The sequence below is a fragment of the Emys orbicularis genome, chromosome 2 (assembly GCF_028017835.1).
Source record: "Emys orbicularis isolate rEmyOrb1 chromosome 2, rEmyOrb1.hap1, whole genome shotgun sequence".
Lineage (NCBI taxonomy): Eukaryota > Metazoa > Chordata > Testudines > Emydidae > Emys > Emys orbicularis.
The window spans coordinates 217,801,626-217,827,280 of NC_088684.1; the positions used below are offsets into that span (position 1 = coordinate 217,801,626).

General features: G+C 42.6%; 1 protein-coding gene across 1 annotated transcript in view; it reads right to left on the bottom strand.

Annotated features, from left to right (window-relative positions):
• Nucleotides 1–25,655, bottom strand: part of LOC135873280 (collagen alpha-6(VI) chain-like) — a 93,437-nt gene that overhangs the window by 27,451 nt on the left and 40,331 nt on the right. The window contains exons 21-32 of the mRNA XM_065397679.1: nt 24,323–24,376; nt 23,315–23,350; nt 14,494–14,556; nt 14,247–14,309; nt 13,269–13,331; nt 11,990–12,052; nt 11,206–11,256; nt 7,578–7,613; nt 7,399–7,461; nt 6,959–7,021; nt 3,456–3,491; nt 2,168–2,204 (exon numbers count right to left, since the gene is read on the bottom strand). Of these exons, the coding sequence (XP_065253751.1) occupies nt 2,168–2,204; nt 3,456–3,491; nt 6,959–7,021; nt 7,399–7,461; nt 7,578–7,613; nt 11,206–11,256; nt 11,990–12,052; nt 13,269–13,331; nt 14,247–14,309; nt 14,494–14,556; nt 23,315–23,350; nt 24,323–24,376 (628 nt within the window). The remainder of the gene's footprint in view (nt 1–2,167; nt 2,205–3,455; nt 3,492–6,958; nt 7,022–7,398; nt 7,462–7,577; nt 7,614–11,205; nt 11,257–11,989; nt 12,053–13,268; nt 13,332–14,246; nt 14,310–14,493; nt 14,557–23,314; nt 23,351–24,322; nt 24,377–25,655) is intronic.

Here is a 25,655-nt window from a genome sequence, read left to right on the forward strand (position 1 = left end):
AAGTGCAAAGTACTACAGTTAGGGGAAAAAATCAAATGCACAACTACAAAATGGGGAATAACTATCTAGGTGGTAGTACTGCTGAAGAGGAACCTGGGGGTTATAGTGGACTACAGACTGAATGTGTCGTCAATGTGATACAGCTGCAAAAAAAGCCTCACATGATTCTGGAGTGTATTAACAGAAGTGTTGTATGTAAGACACAGGAGGTAATTGTCCCGCTCTATTTGGCACTGCTGAGGCCCCACTTGGAGTACTGTGTCCAATTCTGGGTGCCACAATTTATCTTAGAAAGATGTGGACAAATTGGAAAGAGTCCAGAGAAGAGCAACAAAAATGATAAAAAGCTTAGAAAACCTGCCCTATGAGGAAAAGTTAAAAAAACTGGACATGTTTAGTCTTGAGAAAAGAAGACTGAGGGGGGACCTGAGAACAGTCTTCCAATATGTTAAGGGCTGTTATAAAGAGGACAGTGATCAACTGTTATCCATGACCACTGAAGGTAGGACAAGTAATGGGCTCAATCTGCAGCAAGGGAGATTTAGGTTAGATATTAGGAAAAAATTTAAACCTATAAGGGTAGTTAAGCTCTGGAATAGGCTTCCAAGTGAGGTCATAGAGTCCCCATCATTGGAAGCTTTTAAAAACAAACTGGACAAGCTGGTCAGGGATGCTCTAGGTTTACTTGGTCCTGCTGCAGCACAGCAGGCTGGACTTGATGACTTCTTGAGGTCCCTTCCAGCCCTATATTTCTATGATTCTATGTTCTACTCTTGCTTTGAATAAAGCGCCTGATTCAAAGCTGCTTGAACCTTTGGATGAGCCCCAGAATCTATATTATTTGCTTCTGTCATCAAGGGGGAAATTCTCCTATCCACTGGTGCAGAGGACCCTACAGCAGTCAAACGGGTGCAGTTCTGCTGAGTAGAATTTAAGGAGGCCATGCTTAGGGTATTTACCTCCTACATGGCCCGGAGCCCAGAGGTGTGGAGGTTGTGTGTGTTCTATTGCACAGGAGGGTGGGGGCTCCATGGCTGAGGGGCAGGGGATAGGAAGGTACTTTCCCCTCTCCAGCACAGAGTTCCTCAGTACCCAGTTGAGTTACTTGGGCAAGGTGCTTTGGAGAGCAGGTTAGCCCAAATGAGAAGACACACAAAGAGGAAGGAAATATTAATGAGAGCCAGTTAAGGGACAGCTTGTGCTTTCAAGCCAGTACAGCTTGCAAAGTCAAAAGTTCAGCCACTGTAGAGGGGTGATCACCTGCCACTACCACTAACATAAGCGTAGCGGTGGCCGCTAGTGAGAATGGGGGTTTGGTTTTTATACAAAGGAAATGAATGTTGGGCTTGCAGGTAAAATTGAACATAAGAACAGCCATACTGGGTCAGACCAAAGGTCTATCTAGCCCAGTATCCTGTCTTCCAACAGTGGCCAAGGCCAGGTGCCCCAGAGGGAATGAACAGAGAACTATCCCATGTTGCCAATTCCCAGTTTCAAAAGTGGGTGGGACACGACATGAATATATATATATATATTTTTTTTCAAAGGCATAGTTGAAATGATACATTTCTATAGCTTTACTTTTTCCCTGATGAGTTTGACAGTGTTATCAAATGTAAAACGGATGGGCTGAAATCTATATTGACGCTGTGTGTATCTCATTTATATTTTTAAAATGAGTATAGTACATGCAAGTGCAAGGTAGCCCTGGAGACTAATGCATTGTATTTATCCATGGAATGGGTACAGCACAGGCAGTGGCAGTGCAAGATTCCCTGAACTGTCCATCAAGGTGACCCAGCCTGTACCTGGGAGGGTCAGCTCTCTGGGGGAGATGGTAGCTCAGTTTCCACAGCGTATTCAGTCCATGGCCTCTATGCTGAGTTTACCAACAAGGTTGCTCATTAACGAGGACTGTGACCGTGGTTAATGATTCAGACACAGAAAAAATAAACAGGGAATACAAATTTGTTTCTCATACATTGCTGAATAGCCACCAGAGGTAACAACTTTCAGTCACTACCAGCTTGTGCCAGACTGATACCAGCCACCTAGAGACGTCAAAGCCTCAGATCCATCCCGAGCCATTGACTTGCCAGTATGTTTCCATTTAAAAAATATGGCTACGCAAATTCCAATGGGGAAAAGAAATAAACCCAGTACTTACGGCAGTTTTCCCGTGTGAAATTAACAAGTCTACAAGGCTGCGGAGGGAAAAATGAAAAGATGGTTAAGGGCCAAGAGCCAGAGCCAGCTCCCACTGGAAAATCCATGGGACTCTTTCCATTGACTCCCGTGGGAACTGGATCAGGTCCCAAGTCCTGAGCTAACTTAATCCTGCATAAATCCAAAGTAACAATCTTACAGTCCGTGCAGTTACTCATGATGTACACTGGTGTACTTGACAGCAGGATCTTACCCTAACATTATAGTAGAAGTTGCCTATGTTTCATTGGACACTTAACCTTTCTCAAATGTCTGAAATAGATACATTCTGAACTGTTCATTTTGTATAATGTATCTGTGCATTAAGATCTATAAGATCATGGGACAGTCATTGGCCTGGCCAGTGCTGCTGGAGGAATGGAGAGGGTGACAGGGGGGAAACCTGATAGTCTCGGCAGGATTCTACAAGATGAGGAGAGCACTATTCTGTGAAGGGCATATTTCTGCACCTTGGAAAAGGAGCAGCAGGTGCCTCCTAGTTAGCTCATGCTATTGACTGCTGAGTGACCTTGCCTGAGTTGGACATGTGAATGTGTCACAGACTTGTGACAGACCTGCAATAATTCCATAAGCTTTGTCCAGGTTAAGATAAACATTATTGATTTAAGTTTAATAATTTGAGGGTCCATTGTATTAAAAAGGTAATTGTGTATGTGTTGTTGTGAAATTGTATGTAACTGCTCCAGGAGACGGACTAGTGCAATCTCTGGAAAGTATTAGGAACGTCAAAGGGCTTTGTGGGAATAATATGTGTGAGGTCGATTTTCTAGCCAGTACTTGGGAGGAAGGAAATGCAAAGGGAGGGGAGAATTTGCATTTCCCTCCTCCCAAGTTACTTTGCTGTTTACCCTGGAAAAGTGTGTGTTTGGGTCAAGGCTCCTTTTACCCTCTTTCCTCAGTCTAGCACACCCATATAAGAGGGCAGGGTCTAGCCCTAAGTCCCTTTTGAGGTTCTGTAAACTAGTCCAAATCACATAACTGAGAAAAGAGTTTTAATGTTTAAATTGTTTGCAAAACTTTTGCCTGGTTTTTAAAAAATGTTTCTAAGTCCTTGGTTATTTATTTCACACAGGACTGTAATTGTTATACTGCAACAAGTACATGAAGGAAGCTTTCCTTCAATGGCTATTAGAAAACTCTGTACAGTCAATGCTTCTTAAATGGAAAAAACTGAAACTGTTAACTACATGTAGCATGCACTTAGTTTTAGAGATGAGATGATTGCATACCGCCATGGCTATGGTGCCCATTGGTCCTTTGGTGCCCTGGAACAAATTTAACAGCGAGTTAGAAAATCACTCTCATGTTAAGAGCAGGAACATATTTAATATATATTTAATGATGACAAAGGCCATAGAAAAAAATCAGGCATTTCTGTGTTAGTGCACACGTGTTGTTTTCTTGACAACTATTTATGACTTTCCAATGTGATTGTCCAGACTATTTCCCGAAATGGATGTCTGTAGACTGTTGCATAGTTGAGATGAAGACTGACACTTTGACGTACTTTCTCCAAAGAGTTTTTCCTGCATGTTACCTAAATTCAGCATTTGCTGCTGCTGTGAAGTGGCATCACTGAGGATTATATTAATTTCCAAAGTTCTTGCTAGAAGAGGGTGTCACGGTTTAGATATAACTGCACATTTGACCTCTCTCGGTATCCGAGTGCAACCCCGCCAGGTGACAGACCTCGTGCCTTCGCCTCTCTGGGGTGGAATCCCATGATTCTCCCCTTCTCAGACCGGGTGCTGGGGTACAGCACCTTGTGTACCAATCCTGATTGTTCAGCAGGCCCAACTGTATTTTGCTGCCCTGCAAGACTCCCCTTGGGGAACTCTGACTAGTGTGTGAAATAGGGACCCAAACAGCCTTTTCAAAACAAAGTATTGTTTAATCTTATCTGTAGGAACGCAGCATAATAAGAAAAAGGATTTAACAGAACAGTCTGCATGCTTCTGTCTTACCTAAAGTGTAGGCAGGCCTACATATCCAAACATTCCTATCTCTGGGACTGGGTGGACAGTCTGTATCCCTGCAGTCTCTGCCTCTCTTTCTCCTCATTTTCAGGGGCTCATATTTTTCTCCACTCTGAAGTTCTTTGTTTCAACATCTGAATGGAATTCCCCCTCCTCTGTGTCAAGCCAAGAGTGTTGAACCCAGCATGTCAGAAGTAATCTTTAATGGGATCAACACCTGTATTGTCTCTAAGTATCAGTGAATGTGTAGCTATCAGCAATGTTTGCCCACTTTCCTGTCTAACTAACCCATGCCTCAATTTACCCATAAGTAATTATATAGCAAACACCATAGGACAGTGTTTCTCAAACTGGGGTCGCCGCTTGTGTAGGGAAAGCCCCTGGCGGGCCGGGCCGGTTTGTTTACCTGTTATGTCGGCAGGTCCGGCCGATCGCAGCTCCCACTGGCCATGGTTCGCTGCTCCAGGCCAATGAGGGCTGCTGGAAGCGGCGCAGGCCAAGGGACATACTGGCTGCCGCTTCCAGCAGCTCCCATTGGCCTACAGCGGCGAACCGCGGCCAGTGGGAACTGAGATCGGCCGGACCTGCAGACGCAGCAGGTAAACAAACCGGCCCAGCCCACCAGGGGCTTTCCCTACACAAGCGGCGACCCCAGTTTGAGAAACACTGCATAGGAACTATAAAACTAGCAGATGGAACATATAATATTCAGAAAATATTACAGGCAGCTCCCTTCCTTCATAGAGGGACCCCCCTGTCCTGGGTCCCCACAAGGATCCTGCTCCAGTGTGAGGCAGCAGACTTCCCTTAAGGACAAAGCAGGGAGGACTGATTGAAATAAAAGTGATTTAAGTCACCAATTTTAGTCATTATCTGAAATCATCAAGGAGGAAACCTTAACTTAAATAACTGATTTAAAGCAAACTGGATTTGCAACTGTATTTAAAGAAAGGTTCATTTAGTTGGTTGGTAACCATTACAACATGTTGCTTTGCAACTCAGGATAGCCTTTACACTACATTTGGTACTTCCCTTTGCTCACCAGGAGGATACACAATTGCTACACACATTTTTAAGCAATTATACTGATTAACATACATTTATTCAGATCTTTAATTTTTGCATTTCTCATTATTTTTTAAAATGGTGAATGATAGAATTCTTAGTTCCTAAAGTAAATTAATTCTTTCTTTAGGGAGGCACTGTGGGGTAGTGACGAGAGCACCAGACTAGGACTCAAGAAACCTGTGTTCTATTCCTAGCTCAGCAACTCGTCCTGCTGGGTGACCTCCAGGTCTCAGTCCCCTCAGTGACGTTGCACTTCATATGTTTTATGGAAATATGCTTATGAGTGTGAATAGGATGTAACTGGAATATGCTTTATGCAAAAGGCCTCTTGTAAGGTATCATTACAAAGCTTATAATCTACTGAGTGTGTTCATCCTATTTGTATGAATGTATCTAAAACAAAAAATATGAAATATTACTCTGAGGTCCTATTGTAATTATGCAACGTGTGGGCCATTAATGGTGGCTTAGGATCTTGATGGCTCCCATTAACTAGAACAATTGGTTGTAAATGGCTCTGTTTACTTGTAAGCCTTCCTGTGTCCCTGTAAGCCAGGCTGGAAAGAATGGAGGCTTGAGGTCTCACAGGACATGTGACCATGTCACCTGGTACTGGAATCCATCTTAAACCTGGTGCTTTTCCATTTAGAAGGAGGGGTGGGGACCCAGAGAGACAAAAGATTCCTGCCGTGTGCCAAAGCTATAAAAGGGGGTGGAACAGAACAAAGGGGGCTGCAGTCATGAGAAATCCCCTAGGTACCACCTGAGCTGGAACTAATAAGAACTGTACCAGGGGAAAGGATTGGGCCCAGACTAAGAAGGAGTCTAGTCTGTGAAAGATGCTTATTGGAACATCTCTGAGGGTGAGATTTACCTGTATTCAGTTTCTTTAATGTATTAGGCTTAGACTTGCATGTTTTCTTTTATTTTGCTTGGTAACTTACCTTGTTCTGTCTGTTATTACTTTAAACCACTTAAATCCTACTTTTTATACTTATCAAAATATTTTACATGTAAACTAATAGAGTTATTACACAAAGGTGGTATTAATTTAGTCAGTAAATTCACAGATTGATTTGGGTTATCACAGACCAGATTTTCAAAGGTATTTAGGTGCTTAAAGATGCAGATAGTCACTTTTGAAAATCCCACTAGACACCTAAGGAGATTATAATATTCATAAAATATTACAGACGGTAAAGAGCTAATTAAGTACCTAACTCCCATTGAAATCAATGATATTCCCCCCAATTGTGTAGATAATTAAAAAAGCAGCACTCTTTAATATTTGAGGTGGCCTCATTGATGCCGCATTGTATGTATTTATTTAAACAATTTCAGTAGACTATAGTAAATTTTGGCCTTAACACAAGTTGTCATAATTTCAAATTTAATTTTAAACAGGTTTGTTTTTAAAAAGAAAAATGTATTTAAATTAAATAAAAATCCAATTTTGAAAATTTTTAAATCAATTTTTATCTTCCCTGGGAGAGAAAAGAATGGGGAAGGTACAATTCTCTCCTCAGTTAAACCCATGCCATTCCAGGTTTTCTTGGGCATAGCTGAGGGCAGGATACATCTGTCTATGCATGCCTGATTAGTGAACTACATTTTATTGTAAGCAGCATTGTCAAATGCATGATTAATCCCAAATCCCAAGGTTAATATTCAGTTTTTAAATGTGGTACCTGTGGTCCTGGTGGCCCTCGGTCCCCTGGATTTCCCTTTGAACCTGGAAAGCCAGCACTGCCCTAAAAATAGAAACTCAAGAATAGTTACCAAGTCAAATTTTCAGTTTTTTGATTCAGTGTTTATAAGGACAGACATGGGAGCAGATCCATCACTGACGAAAATCTCCATAGCTTCATTGAACTCCAGTTGAGGAGCTGGCTACTGCAATTTAAATAAAGATAGAGTAATATACAATATAGAACAGCCCTCATAAGTAATGGAAATCAGTGAAGAATATTAATGACTGAGATCATCATACCTCTGAGACCTTGAAGCAATAAAGTAATGAGACTGATTTTCAATCCTTTTCTGACTAGGGACTAAACTCTAGAAACTTTATTCAAGGCCCCCTTCACATGTACTTATCAGAAAGAGTAAGAGTGTTTATTATTCTTACCCTTTGTCCTCTAATTCCTTTGGACCCTCTATCTCCTTGACTACCTGGATCACCATCTTCTCCCTACAAGTTAATCAAAACCAGAATCTCTGTAGTGAAGGACACGCACACAAAAAATATAGACACACACAGTGCAAAGCAATATATACCAAAAGCAGAAAATATCCATTTTATTGTACCTGTGGACCAGGGTATGCTGGTAATCCAGATTCTCCCTGGTATTGGGGAAAAAGAGAAACAGACCTTAAAATTTTATTAACCTTTTCACTGCTCCTTATTTGAAGAAGATATTTTGTTTTTAATCAGAAAAAATGTAAGGATTTCTTAGTTACAGTCAATTTAAGTTACAGCAGCCATTTCTCAGCCTCAAATGGCACCATTCCATTCTGCCCATTTAAAGCTACAGCAATTTAAATATTTCCAACAGTTTTTATTTCTCTTCTAAATACTATTTTATTAAATTTGTTTCCTTTTTAGTGAAATAAAGTGGAATTCTATTTTAGTGATCATGTGACCATAGTATATGGTTCAAAGCTCACTTTCCAGGAGTTGTTTCCTAATGGTACCAATGTGTTGGCCCCTCCCTTATATCAATCAATGGGGCATTCAGGTTCAAGTGTTAGATCGGAAGTAGGGTTGTGTTGTTGTCGTGTTTATGTTTTTTCAAAGGAAGGAAATTATTTCACAATCTTTTGTGTGCTATTTGGCTGCAGGTAAGAAATGTTAATAGCTTCTGTGAGTACCAGTCAGAGCTAAAGTACATCCTTTCCCGACAAAGAAACTAGCAGAATTCGCTCTGTGTCTTTGTAAGATTGTCCCATGCATGTGTCTGATTTAGGAAGCTCACTCTTCTGAATCTGAACATAGTGATTGTTCTCACACAACCATCAAAATGAGATTGTGTGAGAACAAGAGATCTTTCAAACATGATTCTACCATAATGATTTATTCCCATTTGCATGGTAGGCTTGTTTTCCTAGGACATTGCATTTAATGAAGTGTAAGTTAGCTAGTGAACCTATACAATTTATAGTAACCTTTGTAGATGACTATATTTAAGGTTGTTCCCTTTGTTGTTAGGAGGATCCCAACCTTTTTTGGATTAGATTCTGCCTCAGCTTTGGCCAGGCACATTGTGAGGGAGAAGGGAAATAAGGAACCTTGTATGGCTCACATAAGGCTTAGAACTGGCCAAGCTCACCTAGCAATTAGGCAGATTGCTATCCATTTACTCTCCCAAAGGGTGGGAAAGGGTAGGGAGTGGATGGAGCCCTGGGTCCCCCTTCTGCTGTGGAACTCATGGCCACAGGAAGTTGTTGAGGGCAAGAACTGTTCAAAAAGGGACTGGATATTTACACGGGTAACAAGAATATCCGGAGTTAACATATTTAATAACATTTTTGCAAGGGATATTAAACCTCATGCTTCAGAACTAATCTCTAGTGCTTAGAGAAATGGATATGATGTATGGGCAGATTACCTCACTTCTGCCTACTGCAGGGCTTAAACCAGTGGTTCTCAAACTTTTTTACTGGTGACCCATTTCACATAGCAAGCCTCTGAGTGCGACCCCCCCCCCCTTCTAAATTACGTTTTTATATATTTAACACCATTATAAATGCTGGAGGCAAAGCGGGGTTTGGGGTGGATGCTGACAGGTTGCGACCCCCCATTTAATAGCCTCGTGACCCCCTGAGGGGTCCCGACCCCCAGTTTGAGAGCCCCTGGCTTAAACTTTCCTATGGAGCATTTGGTGCTGGTCACAGTCAGGGATAGGACACTGGACTAGATGGACCTTGGGTCTGATCCAGTCTGGCAATTCCTCTATTCCTTGTTTCATGTACAGCATGCTGGGTCATAACATGAAAGGATTCCATGCTTGTAAAAACTACACTGGCTCTTTATTAAGAGAACTGTTTACAGTGATATTGCAACTGCAGCTAGAATTCTAGCCATGAGCACAGCAACTGACTTCCAGTGCCTCCTCCAAACTCTTCCCTCCCGCAACCTGTGCTCCTCCCTCCAAGCAGGTTGCTATTTTACTGACGAAAGCTAAATTGCAATAAGCATGTCCACATGAGGTTTTGAACCAGTTTAAATCTTTTTAAAACAGATTTAAGTTCAATAACAGAGATTCTCATATAGACAAGGCCCAAGGTAGCTATCAAGGGGTTAAGTGATTTAACCAATAGAAATGTATTCAGAACATCCAGGGAGCAATTTCTATTGAAGCTGCCATTATCACCCTTAAGAGAGCTCAGGCTAACTGCAGCAGTCTGGTAAAAACAGGTAAGTATCAATATTAACAGCTAACGTGGGTATGCTTGCAGGTTCTTTCTATATTTTTGAAAAACTTCCTTCCATTTGTCCTTCCTTTTGTCTCTTTTTTGCTTATGACCTTTAAATAGAACAGTTGTTGGGGATTAACTAGAGAAAATTTTTACACAGAAGACAGCAGATGCAGTGGAGCAAGTTCTGAGATTGACACTCATCTATTCCCCTCAGATTTATTTTTGGAAAAGATTTTTATAATATTGTCTGTTGATAGACTCTCTTATTTCTTAAATCCAGTTTTCAGTGGATGGTGTCCAGAAATCTTTTATGATCATTTGTTGTATGCAGGGTTTTCTCTTTATTCCGAGTGATAAATATTCAAAATGATTGGGATGAATATTATGGGATTTTTGAATTATTATTGTTGTAAAATTTTATGGTTGGATTATTTTTCAAATGGTTCCTTGCAATGTGTTACACATTTTTTGTTAGCAAATCAATGCTATCTCTCCGTTTACTCAGGAAAGGGAATTGAGCGAGAGCGTCACAAGCTGTTTTTGCTCAAATGTCCCCCTTCCTGTGTCCACACCCAAAACAAAACAAAAACACAACTACTAAATACAAATATCTGGGGAAAAGTTCACAGATTAGAGGGCCGGATCCTCAACTAGTGGAGAGGAGTTATCCATTGATTCCAATGGAGCTACACAGAATTATACCAACTTTGGACTTGGCCCTTACTTTGGATCTTTTATTGTAAATGCTTTCTATATTTTTAGAAGAGATTATTTAATTATTTTTGTAAATAAATATTAACTTAGGGCTAGATGGTCCCTACTCTTCCTTGCTGAGCATAAGCGCATGGGGATGTAAGTTCCCTCTCCCTCTCTGCTCTGATACCCTTGCTCAACCAAGTAATGGCTCCTCAGATAGCTACTGCTCTCCGGCCACCACAGACAGGGAAGCAGCTTCACCAGTACTTCCCTCAATGAACAAATCAGTTGGATGGGGCAGGAAATGGGAAGACCTTTGGCTCTGCCCTCCACATACCAGCTAGAGTAGCTGGTTGGGTGCACTTGGGGGAGGGGAAATAAGCTGTATCCCCAAAGTCAGTACAATAAACTGAATCCCCCACTTTACCTCCACAACAAGGAAGGAATGGCACCTCTTTGAGCAACAGTTCCCTCCCAGGACTCCTCCTGCAGGGACACAGATACATGCCACCACTTACTTGGGGCTGAGAGACAGCTCTCCTTCTAACCCTTACTGACTGCTGGAGTCTGTGAATGGTGTCTGCACCAAGGCAATGTCCCAGGAGCCACTGAGCCAGAACTGGAGGTAACTACCACTACTGCAGCTCCAAATTCAGAAAGCCTGATACACAGGTACACACAACCGGGGATGGGATTAGCTTCTCACATTCTGGGGAGGGACTCGGACAGTGTCTGAAATTTCCTTGGTCACGACAAACAAATCTGACTGGTATCTTATTAGGCGTGACATTCCATGACTGAGACCTCTGCTTGATCTCACCTTTGCTCCTTTGCTTCCTGCAGGACCATAGCCATCATTGCCATCTGGGCCCTGCATGGGTTGGAAAAGATACTGTCGGTTAGTTTCAAATGTAGAATTAGCTGTACATTCAATACTCCACTGGCCTAAAGGAGCGCTCATGATTTTGGCCCCTTAGCAGCTCTGGCTGATTATGTAGTGGAGGGTGTCACAGACACAGTCTAGCAGCTATGGCAAAAGCCATCAAGAGAGGATACAGCCTAAAGCCAATATCCTCTTCTCCAATCTACAGGGCACCTCACTTATATTTTCTCTCTTCCTCCAGGGGTCTGAGGGCAAAATTCTTCTCTCCAATCCATGACGAGAGAAATTTTCCCTGGAGCTCTTGAAAGGAGAAGAGGATAGGTCCTGTACAGAGAAGGCATCTTGACTGGCATATTCATTTGCCTGGACTCCATAACAAATAAATATGATTGTAAGATAGTGGCTTGAAGGTGAGAATAAGTTGTTCTGCTCTTCTGTCTGATGGGTGGCTGAAAAAGCACAAGTGTCTTCCTTGCAACAAACTAAAGATACATAGACACTAAGACCAGAACACACCACTGATGATCATCTAGTCTGACCTCCAGCATAACACAGGCAAGAGGGCTGTGATGTTAGTGGGAAGACTGAAAACTGAGCAAAAAGATTTTAAAATATCCCAAATGGACAAAAATAGAATGAAAAAGAAAATGAGATGAACTGCAAGGCCTCATAACTCACAGCAGTTAACACAGAGAACCCGAATTGGAAGAGCAAAACTTACAGGCACGCCTCTTGGGCCAGTGGGTCCCAGCAGACCCGTCTCACCAGGATCTCCAGGTTCACCCTATTATAATTTAAATACAAAAGATATTACACTTTTTATATTTGGCTTACCAGGGAGCATTTTGTTTTTAGTACAAGGGGTTTGGTCACTGAGGTAAGAGTTGCGCTTGCATTTTCTGCAGATTAAAAGATGCAAGTCATAAAAGTTCAATAGCAGACCAGACTCAAAGCTTTTACAGGGGCTTTGTATCATAGTAACTGGAAGGCAATGCTGTGTGGACACGTGCAGCCAAATCCCACAGGCCTTACTCTGGCAAAATTCCCATTGTTACCAAACTGAGGAGACTGAGTGTGGCACAGAACTTCTTAGATGGTGACTTATTCCGGTAGGAATCAGCATTATCTGGTGGCTACAGGCTGGAGACAGGGAGTTAAAATTCCTAGGTTTTATTCCCAGCTTTGGTCTTCTCACTTCCACTATCTTTACCTCAGTCTACCTCTGTACACATTGAGTTTAACAGTACCTACTTCAGAGAAGTTGGGAGGCTGAGTTAAGTAATATTGGTAAAGCACTTTGAAATCCTTGGATGAAACACCATGTATAAATGATACTGTTGCTTTTCTTTAATAGATTTAGACTACATATCAAAGATACTACCACAGGTAATTCAGTGAAAGAAAAGGAGGGGCTAAAAAAGTCTTACAAAGAAACAAATCATAAATCAAAACCTCCTAACGTGATATCAGACCAAAAATGTGGATTTCAACCCATTTGATCTAATATCCGCTTGACCTAATCATCCCCACAGTACGCATGCTTGGTGGATTCCGATGTGATGGCCACTGTCTTGCTTGATTGGGCACAGAGGGAGAACTGTAACACACTCATCTATGGGTTACACCTGCACCCCAGCACGCAGGAGCTTTTTGTGAGTGACCCAGGCCAGGATGGGAACCAAGGTATCTAGTGATTAGAACAAGAAATGGGAAGTCAGGTTCCACATGTATCATCCTACTGTAGCTCTGCCACTGATTGGGGAACCTCGAATAAGTCACTTAGGCCCTGATCCTCAAAGACGTTTAGGTACCTAACTCCTATTGAAATCAGAGAGTTAAGTACCTAAATACACTGGGCCTAAGCTTCACTGCCCGTATTTATCCATATGTAAACTATAATAATACTTACCTTTATCAGAGGGGTTTTGTGTTTGTAAGTTCAATGAGATCACTGAATGAAAGGTGCTGCAGAAGTGCAATGTACTTCTTAAAATGCTTACCTTTGGTCCTCTAGGCCCTGGATTCCCAGGAGAGCCTGCTGCACCTGGTGCTCCTGGATTAACCTACAATCAGAACACAAATTAAAGGGTGCATTAGAGAAAAGCTAATGTTCACCAGAGCTTGGAATGGCTCTAGAAGTATTCATTACATTTGGCCCATCTAGTGGCATTTCTCAGAGCTTCCAGGAACCACAGTAATAGTGATGTGCAAAAGATAACCATGCAAATTCTTTTCTCTTTTCCATGTAAACACTTTGAGATTTCCAATATTCCTAAGATATTATTTGTTAAAGCATCATAGAGGCTATACATACACAAAGTAACTGGATCTGAAAGCACGAGTCTCATCACACAATTGAAGTTTATGCCTAAATCTTGATATATTGGTCCAGATCCTGACTGAGTTACACTGGTGTAACTCCACAGTAACACTGTTGAAGTCAATGGTGTTACACCAGTGTAAGCGAGAACAGAATTCAGCCCACAGCATCTATGCTGTCCCCGATTCTTTCATCAGATTCCAGGCTTGACTCTCATGGGCAAGTCTCTATAGCCACTCCCAAACGAAAACTCTTACTAACTAAGGGTCAGATTCTGCCTTTAGTTACACTGGTGTATGCCCAGAGCAAGCAATGGAGTTACTCCAGTATACACCAGTATAACTGAGAGCAGAATCTGGACGTAAGTGTTTACACTGTAACCATGAAAGAGCTCAGTAACACAAAGTTTCACTTCTCTCCTGATTTACAAACCAACATTTGCTTTTCAAGTCCATTATTTTGGCACCATATAATCAAGGTCTAAAATGACTAGTGTAACTCTCTCATTTGGATGTTCATTACTAGGCGTTATAGCGAAAAAATCCGCCACTTACATAGCCCTTATTTACAAAGGTCCAAATATAATTTTGAAAATCCACACTGTCGAGAAGTTGACAAGCAAAAGGTGCAAAATAAGGATATATTCTTTAAAACTAACCTGAGGGCCTGGTATTCCTTGTGGTCCTGGAGGGCCTCTGACCCCTTGTGGTCCTCTTAGACCCTGGTGGATAAAGGACATTTTAAAAAAAATTATAATGTTGCTAATGTGCCAGAGCAGAATTTCACCCAGGATATTTGAAATTGGTGTGAACAAAATATTCCAAAAGGAAAATAGAAAATTGAACCTAACGGCATGCTTTCTCCATACATGTCATGTAAAATAACTCAGCCTTTCTTTCTGCTACCTGTGAGCCTTGTAGGCCAGGATCTCCTGGATAACCGGGTTCACCACGATCTCCTTGCCCACCCTGCAAGAAAGTGAGAGAAAAAAACCACTTTACTTCATGACACGTTTACATCTACAAATAAACTGATCAAGCAATATTGCTGCCATTTCCAGAAGGCTACAGTGATTTGCAAGCAGCAACCACCACTGAAGAAACATCAGCTGTTTGGGGGTCTGAGATGGATGGAGGAGAGGGAGTGGGAAAGGCTAGTTGTATTTGCTTCACATGGTGATGAATTCATTTCAACAGTGTCAATGTCTGCACTAATCTAGTGGAGCCCACTCAGTCAGTGCAAGAATTATCACTAGCCACAGTATAGAGGTGACAAGGGTGGTGGGAGTGGAGAGTTTCTTGAGCCTTCTTCCCTCTCCACATGCACACCTATATCAGACTGCTCATTATCTAGCCCAGCACTGAGAGTTTTCCCAGAGATGGACACCGGTATATGCCTCCCATTTTAATTCCGGCTGCTCAGAAAACTGCACCCCAAATCTTTGTGGAAAAATTAAGTTGTTAGTTTTTAAGATCAGCAGCAGAGTATCACTCACACAAAGCTGTCATCTGCACATGAGTCAGTCCAACTGACATCCGTGAGAAAGATCTCTTCATATTGTCTCTGTTGGACTGAGTCAAATGTATGAATTAGCTCTAGGCAGTTCTGGGGAACACTGGGGGTGTTCTTTCATTGGGGAAATTATAAACACATGTCCAAGGATTCTTTGGAACTCAGGCAATTCCAAAAAACAAAGTCATGGGGAAAATTGGATTTAAAATACTATATTCCTCAGTTCTGAAGAATTCTGCCCTCTTCGTACTATGATTGAACTGGGACAGAAATCAAATGAAAAGAAAAAGAAAAAACACACATAGATTTGAACAAACCTAGCGGTAGCCAAAGTTAAGATACTGCAACATTGGACATCTGTTACAATGCCGGCTGTAGAAAAATGTATGTCTCTCTATATTTTGCAGTATATGTGATTTTCTCATACAAGGCTGCCTTGTATGAGAAAAGGCACATTGGAGTTGGACCCAAAGCCCATTGAAATCAATGGGAGTCTCTCTCTGACTTCAGTGGGCTTTGGATCAGGCCCAGAGATAACTCTCTTTTTCTTATGTGTTTCCCTTTTTTCTTTATTTCTCTTTTCTTCCTTACCACTTTCTCTTTTCCTTTGCAACCTTACCTAAAACTGGTAGTGTTGTTCATGTGTACAATACACACTTCTTCTCCTAGGCTCTAGCAGTCTTTCTGCCCAGTGGTTATCCCTGTCTCAGAATTGCTGCCTTTTGTACTTCTTGTATTCAAAAAGTCATTGTCACAGAGTATTTAAAGTCTGCCTTTTTTGTTTTCATGGAACGCAGAAGCTGATTGGAGGTGAAACTCCAAAACGTTTTCCTTTTCAGAAAATAGAAAAAAAAAGTGCCATGTTGCTGCTGCATGGCAAAGTACTTTATTTTTTTGTACCACTTTAACTCTAGTGTTGTCAGTTTAGCACCTTCTATAAGCCATTAAAAATAGTAAAACTGCATGGACATTAGTGAGTCGAGTTTTGGCCCTCTCTGTGCAATTAAAAGACATCAGAAGTTCTTTGTCAGCCCTGATCACAAAACACTAATATCTGTCTTCATTTGAACGGCATTGGTTTTTTGTTTGTTTGTTTTAAACACAAAATCCTCCAGGCTGCCTGATCTAGTAGGAGCCAAATCCTGTGGTCTAAAGAAGGGCTGCTGAAGACACTAGATGCGGAGGAGGCCAGGCGGTTCTGCTTGCTGTGTAGCGGGGACAGCATGTGGGTCCCCCAGCACTAGTGTGCGGTGGAGCTGTGTTCTCTGCATCCCGGCACACAGATGCTGTCTGGGGTGAGACGAGGCCAGTGGATCTATGACTACATAGAACCAGCAGCCAAACCTGCTGCGTAGGAGTGCAGCAGTCAGAGGGCTGCTGCTACCCTACAGTTGCAATGGCGCGCAAGGAGCATCTCCACTGTTGCTGGAAGCTGAGTCCAGGCAGAGGCCTTAGCCCTGAATGCCCATTAATTCACGCAGATGGCTATTCTATTTTGAAAAGCTGGGATGTAAGTAATTAAGAGGAATTTATGCCATTGTAATTCGTGTGGAAAGTTCTCAGTTGTGGGCCCAGCTTTGCCCCCTGACTTTCTGAAGGGATGGCCGTGCATTAGGGACCACTGCCCTAAAAGGACTTGTCCGTTTCTGCACCCAATGATTTTATGAAGGAAGGTCAACATTTTCTCTGACAACCACCTCAGAACTCCATTGCTTACTAGCACCACATACCACATAGTACAGCCAGACAAATGACAACTCCCCTGACCCCCCCGCCCCAACATTCTCCAGATCTGTGATGTGTAATGGTCTTAAAACTGGCCTGTTAATCTCACAGAGCATCAATTACTACTTTTTGGCTGAAGCCCTAGAGCAAGATGCAGTCCTAAATCGCTTAGATTTCCTGCAGTGACACCACCCCCACCCTACAAGTAGACATACCTGCCCTAGCTTGAACAATAGCATTGAAGCTGCAGCAGCATGGGCTAAGCCACTCAAGTACATCCCAGGATCCTGAGCGGGTTTGTACAGCCTGTACTGCTGCCCGTCTTATTCAGATCAAAGCTAGCTCAGGTATGTCTGCCCATGAGGCAGTCAGTGTAGACGTAGCCTTAGCGGGTAGGCAGACAAGATGGATGGAAATAGAAAGTGCAAATGAACGAACTCAGACGAGGGGTGGTGGCAGGAGCAGTAGCAAAGACCAGTGACAGCAATGAAAGGTAGAACTGATTAAGTGAGCAGCCTCAGGATGCATTGTAGGTAGATAAGTGACCATATCAGTAAGTACAGAGGAAAGGTCATGAAAGACAGAGAGAGAGGAGCCTTCAACACAACAAGGGAAAAGGGCTTAGAAGCTGGAAAAGATAGGGGACCCCAGAACCAAGGAGAAAAAAAAAGAGTAATGTAGAGCAAAAAATTGACCCTGAAAATGAAAAGAAAGGAATACTGTGGCACAGAGACCCCTTGGCAAAGAGTCCCCTGTTCTTAGCAAATAATTCTCACCTCAGATCTGACAAACTCACTACACCAAGCACATCTTACAGGATATTTATCCATAAAGCATAACATGTAAGGTATCTACAGAAGGCTTTCACTACATGCGTCTGACGAAGTGGGTATTCACCCATGAAAGCTTATGCTCCAATATGTCTGTTAAGTCTATAAGGTGCTTTTTACAGATCCAGACTAACACGGCTACCCCTCTGATACAGATGGTTTGTAACTTTTCAAGATTTATAATCATTGCAAGATGTGTGTACGGGTAATAGTTAAAGAATACTGTGTTTATATTGAAAATATGCTTTAGAGACTTGGAGTAAAAGTTGGTCACCAGGGGATAATGTGGCTGAGCGATGGCCCCATTGGGGCTGTCATCCCATCCTGTTTAGCTGGTGATGTAATGCAAAGCTCTATTGTTTAGCCTTTCACAATACTAAGACTTGCAATGTGAAATCATCAGAGGCAAAGCGTCAAAACCACTTAACGGTAAAAAAAAAACCATTATAACAAGACAGGGCTTTGCCCTGTCTGTGAATAGAAACAAAAGGCTGTTTTCAGTGTAACACGGGAGGGAGAAGCAGTCTATCCATTCACTGAGGACAACCCCATGTGGAGCTGGGATGTTTTCGTGAATGTTTGGGGCCTGCTTTTTGTGGAACCAGCCAGCTCTGCAACAGATTGAACTTTGGGAGATGGGGCAGGGGATAGGAAAGGTAACAATTAATAAGGGTAGAGTCAGGTTTGCATTTTATGATTTTGTTTTGTATTGTAGCCATTTCCATCACTGTCTCTCATTTCTAGTTAAGTCTTTACCCTTCTTAAATAGACCTATTTTTGTTTCATTATAACTGCTCAAAAGTGCTGTGTAGTTTACAGGAGCTGTAATTTAAGGTAACACTGGTAAACTGGGGACACTGCCTTTGGGAGCAGAAGATCTGGGATTTCTGTGAGTAGCTCGTGTCAGAGGCTGGATATCCAGGGAAATGATTCAAAGGGACTTAGGGACTGGGGTGCACTTACTTTTAACCTACAAAGTGAAGACAGAGCTGGCATAGCCCAGAGGAAAGTTCTCAAGTAGCTGAAGGGCTGGTGGTGTTACAGAGCTGACATCCAGCCAGGCACAAGAAAGACTCTCTCATGCTGGAGGTGAGGGCTATCAAGGTGTCTCACCGTTCTGGGTGCCCCAAGAACTGTCACAAACACATAGGATCAGATTCAACTCTGGTAATGAAAAAGGGCTGGACAGTGGCTGGATCTGGAATTGGATCCATGGCATACATCAGCTCCCATAATCAGCTCCTGTGCCACTCCCTCCAACCTACCCTGTAGGGGGTACATGCTGAGGGTGAGCAGGGCCAGTGCAAGGATGTTTCGCGCCCTAGGCGAAACTTCCACCTTGCACCCCCAACCCCCCCCCCGAGCCCTGCGGCAGCTCCCCACCCTCCCTGCACCATCACTGGAGACCAGACTGTAGCTGTCATTTTCCATTGGATACTGAATTTGAATCAGACAGCCCCTGATGTCACAAACTCGTGATGCCTCACAATAGCTCATAGCAAGCCAAAGATCAATGCAGAGCGTGAGATCCATCTCCACCAACAAAGAGACCCCATAAGCTACTGGGAAGTGCAGAAGGACAAAAACTCAATAGGACTGTATATCTATTCAAAGACTGGTTGGCTGAAGAAAGTGATATGCCAGTGAAGAGACTCTTCTGTAGCCTACATTTTCTTTGCATAAATTAATGTTTTATTCAATTTTGGATGCTATTGTTATTTATTAAGTTTCTCTTTGTGCTTGGCACTCAGTTTACATTTATTCATAGCATTCTTTTCCTTGTGTTGGAGAAACCCTGCAGCCGTTAGTCCTTTATCATGCTCCCTAATGGAAATGCTGCCAGAATAAGAAGGAAGTAAGCATTTCAGTGCATATCCTGTGCACATGGGGGGAAATGTGACAAACTCATGTACAACTCAGCAGCTATTTCCAGGTGAACTGCAATGGATTTTTGAGGGGCTAACTCCACACACACACACACACACACACACACACAACCTGAAGAAAAGCTATAGTGCTGTGGAACAATTGCTACTTGAGCCCAACGGCTGGAAGTGTGCTAACTGCTAACTGCCCCCCCACACCAAACCCACCTTCATGCAGTTCCCAATCACTGGAACCACATCTGCATGAATTGGAATGAAGGGGATTGCCCAGAATGTAAATCAGGAAAGAACCTGGCTCTTACCATTTTGTAAGAGATAGCAGCCATGTATAGCATCATGTATTCAATAAGGTGGTGGAGCTCTGCTCTCTCCCGCACTGTAGGGCAGGGCCCTAAAAGCACAATCTTAGCCTGAAGATAGTACCATAGAGCCAGAGGCAAAAGTGCAAAGCTTCTCTACATTTAATTTTTGTTAAGGCAAACAAGCGAACAGCTCTGGGAAATTGCTTAGTGAGATCTAGAGAAAGATGCAGACTAGTAAAAGGAGAAATGAAAAATCAGAAAAATTAATATTATCCAAAACATATGAAGAATCAGAACACATCAAGACATGCTTATTGAGGCACTATATTTTACCAAGTGACTGGTCATACATCACCAACATCATTATTTGTACTGAAGGAGCACCTAGAGGTCAACCAAGAACGGGACCTTACTGTGCTAGGTGCTCTACAGAGTAATATGATGTCTGCCCTTAAGAGCATAAAACCTAAGCAGACAAGACAGAAGACGGGTAGGGTAAAGGGATATAACACACAAGCAGAATAAGCAAAGTCCTGCTTTATAAACATCATCACAGGCCCACCATATTTTCTTAAGGTACAAGGGAGAGGGTTTGTTTCCCGGCTTTTAAAAATCACAGAACCTTCTTGAATTTCTTCAATGTTATTTTACTTTTGCCAGCTCATTATTGGATCCATCTGCTTTCAGATTTTCTTTGGTAACTGCATTGTTGAAGTGACTCCTGAGACAAACAATTCTTTTTCCAGTACACTACCTAAAACTTAACCGGCGATAAAATGGAGACAGAAACATCTTCATCAGTTAAATCTCTCTACAGTGTTTCTCTTCTTTGTTGCATCGCAGGGGTTAAACAGTGCAGTTCTTTCCCGGCACCTCCAATCAGTAGTAATTACTGTGGTACAATTGTGTTCAATCTATTCCTGTAACATGTCTGGGCCCAATAGTTTGGAAGTTATTTTTTCCCATAAATGCCACTAGTTCTGGAATTCTCTGAGTGTTGTAATTCACAGAATTCTATATTCAATATCTTGGAGCTGATTTGCTAGTTCTGTTTGCAATCAGAACACAGCTGTTGGTTTTGGGGTCAGGGGATATTTTTGTTTGTTTGTTAGTTTTAAATGAAGCTGCCTTAAAAACTAACAACCAGTTTGAAGAACAAATTATTATAAACTTGCCCTGAATCAATTTAGGCTGGAAATCAGAAAAAGGTTTCTAACCATCAGAGGAATGAGGTTCTGGAACAACCTTCCAATAGAAGTAGTGGGGTCAAACAACCTACCTAGCTTTAAGATGAAGCTTGATAAATTTACGAATGGGATTGTATGATGGGTCACCTGTGATAGCAGTGGACTGGACTCAGTGACCCAGGTGGTCCATTCCCGTCCTATATTTTTGTGTCTCAGATGCATATCTACTATCCCTAATCAAGACCATCAGCGTTCCAGCACTTGCAATTTCTCTTCCTGGGCCGACTACAATCCTGTGTGTTATTTTTGTGAGAGCCAGAAGCAGTTCATGTGTTGCTGGTGCTAGAGCTGGATGAAATTTGGAATTCTCAGTTCATGGGGAAATTCTGCCATTTCAAAATTTCCTGCAAACTGGAGAGTCCAAACATTTCCATTTTGGAAACACAGTCTTTCCAAAATCAAATATGCTCCCCAGATTCCACTGTCCCCCAGCTCCAGGGCAGACCACAGGGCCCAGTGGGCTTCCAAACTCCCAGGCCAGCTGTCTGCCCAACTTCTGCAGCTTGGGCAGCAAGCTGACCCGAGAGTCAGGCAGCCTGGGGAACCAGCTGGCCCAGGTGTCTTGCTCTGTGGCTGGGAGTCTGGAACCCTGAGAGCCACAGCTTGAGTCAGGCCTCTTACTGCTTCCAGGCTCTCTGATGCAATGCCAGGTACCTAGACCCTGAGAGCCAGGGCTTGAGCTGGGGCTCACAAGGCTCCCTGGGCTGCTACACTCCTGGTTCCAGTGGCAGGAACCTGGAACCCACACTGAGCTCGGAGCCAGGGCTCCCAGGGCTTTCAGGTTCCCAGCTCAGCAGGAGAGAGCCTGGATGTCCTGAGAGCTGACATTTTCAGGACTTCCAGGCCACAGAGCTAGAAGACAAGCCACAGTCAGAACCAAGGCTCCCAGGGTTTCCAGGCTCCTCATTCTGATACTGGGAGCCGGGAAACCTTGGGGTCCCTGGCCCCGGGGCAGACTGTCCCCAACAGCCCACTAGGTGAGCTGGCAAGGAAATAACAGGGTTCTGTTGGAACTCTGCTTGTGACTCAATGAAACTTCATTTAACCTAAAGTGTTGTCACAAAACTTCTCAGGTTTGACTCATTGCCATTTTGCAACAAAACTCTGTTCTGTTGGAAAATTTCCAATCAGGTCTCATTGTTGGTATCCCTGTAGTGGAAGAAGAGGGAGCCCTGGTTGTGCGTGTGTGTGTGTGTGTATACGCGCGCGCACACACACACACACCTGGCAGACATAGAAGGCTTGAAGGAATCACTCACCTGTCTTGCCTTGTCAACTGTAGTGCAGATATTTATGAACCTTCAGCCGAGTTTTGTGTTGGTTTTAAGGAGGCTTAATATACTGGATCTGCACCAGCCTGCCTCCCTCCTTCTCAGTGGTCAGCTCTTGCCCTTCACTAACCTTTTAATTTTTAAATGGTTGAAAAATATGTGTAAGCCTTAGAGGCTAGACAATTCTCACATTCTTATCTAGCAGTGATTATAGCCCCATTATTTGATAGCAATGGCACGAGTCCCTTGGCTTAGCACCAGAGGCAAAATTCTGACTTTGGCTATCCATATGCAAATTTCATCAGTTCAAATGGAAGTTCCACTTGCATATCCCAATGGGAAATTTGGAGATCTACTTTCTGGTTTGATTCTGAAACCAGAGCCAACCTAAGCATTTGTTAAGCAAGCCTGCAAGATGGCATTTTGTTGCTTTACACCAAACATGACCAATCCCAGTTCTCTGTTATCACATCGCTATACACAGGGCTGGCGTAAGGATTCTTTGGACATACCCCACATTTAATGAGGTTATTTTACGTAGAAGTCTGTGTTTTCAGGTAAGGACTGGAGAGAAAATCATCAGGTCCCTCAGCCTTGTGTTGCAGGAATGAGCCCAGCTGCTCACTCCTTATAACCTAATTAATTGACTTACCTCAGCTGATGTCAGTTTGACAAGGCTACCGTCGCAAAAAAATGAGCTAGAAACAGACTTTTATTTCAGGGAAAGCTAAGATTCTCCTTTACATTTTTGGCCCCTCCAAATCAAAAAGACCTCTGGTCGGGTGTTTCCTGGGACCTAAAGGCTGAGTAGGCTTGCAATGGACTTCCTGATTATTAAATACTTGTGTTCAGTTTCTGTGGTATCACTGAAAATATCCCCTCTAAGACAGGCAAAAGCTCAGACTTGAGAGATAGCTATGTACACACAGCATATACTAGTAATCATCACTGACCTTTAATCCCTGGGGGCCTCGCCGACCTCCTGCACCCTAAGAGGGAAAGACAAGTGCAATTTATCCAGAACTATGACCAGTAAATGAAAAATAATGGCCCTGGAGCCAAACATGGTACATTAATGGGGAGGAAATGGCTATTCCCAGACAAAAAACCTTGGTTAAGGTGAAATTGAGGTTGAGTGTTCGTATCAGTAAATTAAGGGTAGAAACTTTACAAGAGTATTACATTTATCAAAATACAGTCATTAGAACGGTAGGAAATTCAGAAGGAAGGTATCTAAACTGCCTTCTCCAGGATGACTTTCCCATTCCCCATCCCCACTGCTAAGGTCAGCAGAAGGAGAGTCCTGGTTCCATGCATGTTAGGCAGTGGGGACTGTGTTACTCCCCTAAGTACTCTGCTCTCCCTAGCTTCCTTCATGACCATAGTGACACTGTTAAACATCATGCAGGCCTTTTGGGAGCTAACCCAAGTCCAGGATAGGAGGGACCAGTAAGCAGTCCATTCCTGAGCATTAGCAGGGCCATTGCCTTCATTTCCTGGGAGACGAAGGAGGTTCAGCAAATGTCCCCTCAGCCTTAATAGGCTCCTCCGACTCCAATGAGTCAAAATAGGCTTGTCAGCTCCCAGTGAGCTTATATAGGCTTGTGGGGGAGTAAGAAGCTTACTAAGGCTTATGGGTTGGCGGGGAGGGATTAGGCTTGTCTTTGGTGACTTTCCCAAGTTTCTAAGGCTCATGGAGGGTCCAAGGTCCCCAATGAGCACAAGGCTCAAGGGTGGTCATAAATCAGGAATTCCTTGTATGATATATTTAAAATTTGGTAGAAAACTGTTACCTCCATCACAGACCGACCCTTCCAAACTTAAGGCCAATATTCCTTTGGTGTAGATTTTTTGTGGGGATAAAAAGGTGGGGAGCAAAATTGGGCTTATAAATGGGAACATCATTGCATCCTCAGCTATGGATCAGCTACTTCCAGTCCATAAGGGATAACTGCTCTTACATCAGTGCCCTCTGCACCCGACTCTCCTGGCACTCCATCTGTTCCTGGTTCTCCCTGCAAAACGAAAAGTCAGCCTTTTTTTAAAAGATATCAAGTACACGTGTTTCTTTTTATAGCCCTTCTTTGATATTTTTCCTGGAAAATGTTTTCTTCTAATTGCATTGAAATCATTCAAACCACAGCATGTGTTAGACCTAGTTCTGTGAAAAGTGTGTTTAATTAAAAGTATCTAGCCAGAAGGAACTGGTCTGCTTTTGGGTTCCAACCCTTCAACCATAACCATCTGAGATTAGATAAAGGCTTTTGTGGGATCTTTTTTCTGTCTCTGTCTTCCAAAGAAAGCAGATGGTGGGGATTCTGAGGAAAGATTAATCAGAAAGCAGTGACTTTTGTTGCCAGAAATTCATTAAAGTCCAGCTTTTCTCTGAAAAGCAATTATGCAAAAAGGGCAACTTCTTAAGGTCTGGGGCCTGATCCAAAGCCCACTGAAGTTAACAGGGGGGTTTCCATTGATTTTAATGGTATTTGGATTAGAACCTAGATATATTTTTACACAGTCGGTCAATCAGCTTCCTGTAGACAAAGGAGTTTTTGAGATGTGACCAGATTTCATATGGATATGCCTATACCCACTGTACTCTAACTTTGGTATTTGAGTAGAACGTAGATAAACCCTTCCTTACAGCTTGGAAATCAAGAAATGAGGAAATATGGGCAGAGCTCCTTTGGTTACTGCCGATCAGGATCAGCTCCACTGTACACACATATACTAAGTTTCAAGTTCCTGCCCCATGCGCTTACAGCAAATCTAATTTAACCAGAAAGGATTCAGAAGACATTTTGTACGCATGTATCCAAATCTGAAGAGACAGGTCAGAAAGGAGTTCAGTCTACTCTTAAGGAATAAATATTTTTTAGCAAGCTGACAAGGATGTTTTTGGTATTCAGAATGCTGGATTTATTTTTTTTTCTAAGCAATGTAGTACGAGAAATCCATGGTATTTCATTGATTAGAGGCCTATGAGAAATGAAGTTGGTGGTCTCAATCCACCCTGAGAAGTCTTCTGTAGAAATATATTCATGCTAAATCCAGGTAACAAATTACAAATGATCTTCCTTCTGGTCAAACTGCATTCGACATCCATCAGCAAGCACAAAAATATTACCAGCTGTAGGCACAGCGTGGCATTTCTATGGATTGATACAATAAGAAAAAAGGGGCACACCTCTCCAAAGCCCTACGTGCTGCAGACACAGGTTATAAAGCAAAATATAAAATTAAATAGCAGCTCACCCCCAAAAACTGATAGAACTCAACCCTCTAAGAAACACA